Raw genomic sequence first — 853 nt, 5'->3', positions numbered from 1 at the left:
CCTTGGAACACTTCCCTCTGCCCACCTTCCCCAAAGCAACCCTGGCAGAGCTGGACTGTTCCTTCCCTTGGAACACTTCCCTCTGCCCACCTTCCCCAAAGCAACCCTGGCAGAGCTGGACTGTTCCTTCCCTTGGAACACTTCCCTCTGCCCACCTTCCCCAGACCAACCCTGTGTTCTCCCCCAGCACCTGGCGGCCGTGGAGGAGAGGAAGATCAAGTCCCTGGTGGCCCTTTTGGTGGAAACCCAGATGAAGAAGCTGGAGATCAAACTGCGCCACTTTGAGGAGCTGGAGACCATCATGGACCGGGAGAAGGAGGCAGTAAGTGGGTTTGGGGGTTGGACCACCCCCTGCAGGGATCCTGTGTGCCAGCAGCTGGGAACCCGGGCATTCCGGCTGCTCCTCACCAGCTGGGAACCCGGGCATTCAGGCTGCTCCTCACCAGCTGGGAACCCGGGCATTCCAGCTGCTCCTCACCAGCTGGGAACCCGGGCATTCCAGCTCTTCCCCAGCAGCTGGGAACCCGGGCATTCCGGCTCCTCCTCACCAGCTGGGAACCCGGGCATTCCGGCTGCTCCTCACCCTGAGGGGTCTCTCTCCTGCAGGTAAAATCCACAGTTGCCTCCCACAGCGGCTTTTGAGCCGTGTCCCCCTTTATCCAGCACCGTCTCTTTGCCACAAGCACCACTGGTGGTGTCTGGGATGTGCTCCCCAGTCCCGACTCCAGGCAGGGCTGTGGGGCTGAGCCTTTGCACGAGGGTTCTGTCCCACAGCAGGGCAGCTCTTCCCTGCAAAGAGTGGAATGGGTGGAAACTTTCCTTCCCCGAGGGGAGGGAGCAGCTCTGCCTTTCC

At 61.5% G+C, this 853-nt stretch overlaps 1 protein-coding gene across 1 annotated transcript in view; it reads left to right on the top strand.

The window, feature by feature from the left end:
- The window catches only part of SMARCC1 (SWI/SNF related, matrix associated, actin dependent regulator of chromatin subfamily c member 1), a 47,799-nt gene extending 47,189 nt beyond the window's left edge, over nt 1-610 (top strand). The window contains 1 exon segment of the mRNA XM_017836827.1: nt 188-610. Coding sequence (XP_017692316.1) covers nt 188-610 — 423 coding nt within the window.
- Nucleotides 611-853: the final 243 nt, after the last annotated feature.

The sequence above is a fragment of the Lepidothrix coronata genome, unplaced genomic scaffold (genome assembly GCF_001604755.1).
Source record: "Lepidothrix coronata isolate B3197 unplaced genomic scaffold, Lepidothrix_coronata-1.0 Scaffold285, whole genome shotgun sequence".
NCBI classification, from domain to species: Eukaryota; Metazoa; Chordata; class Aves; order Passeriformes; family Pipridae; genus Lepidothrix; species Lepidothrix coronata.
The sequence above is the reverse complement of the archived record's forward strand: the minus strand, read 5'-3'. Positions and strand labels throughout refer to the sequence as shown.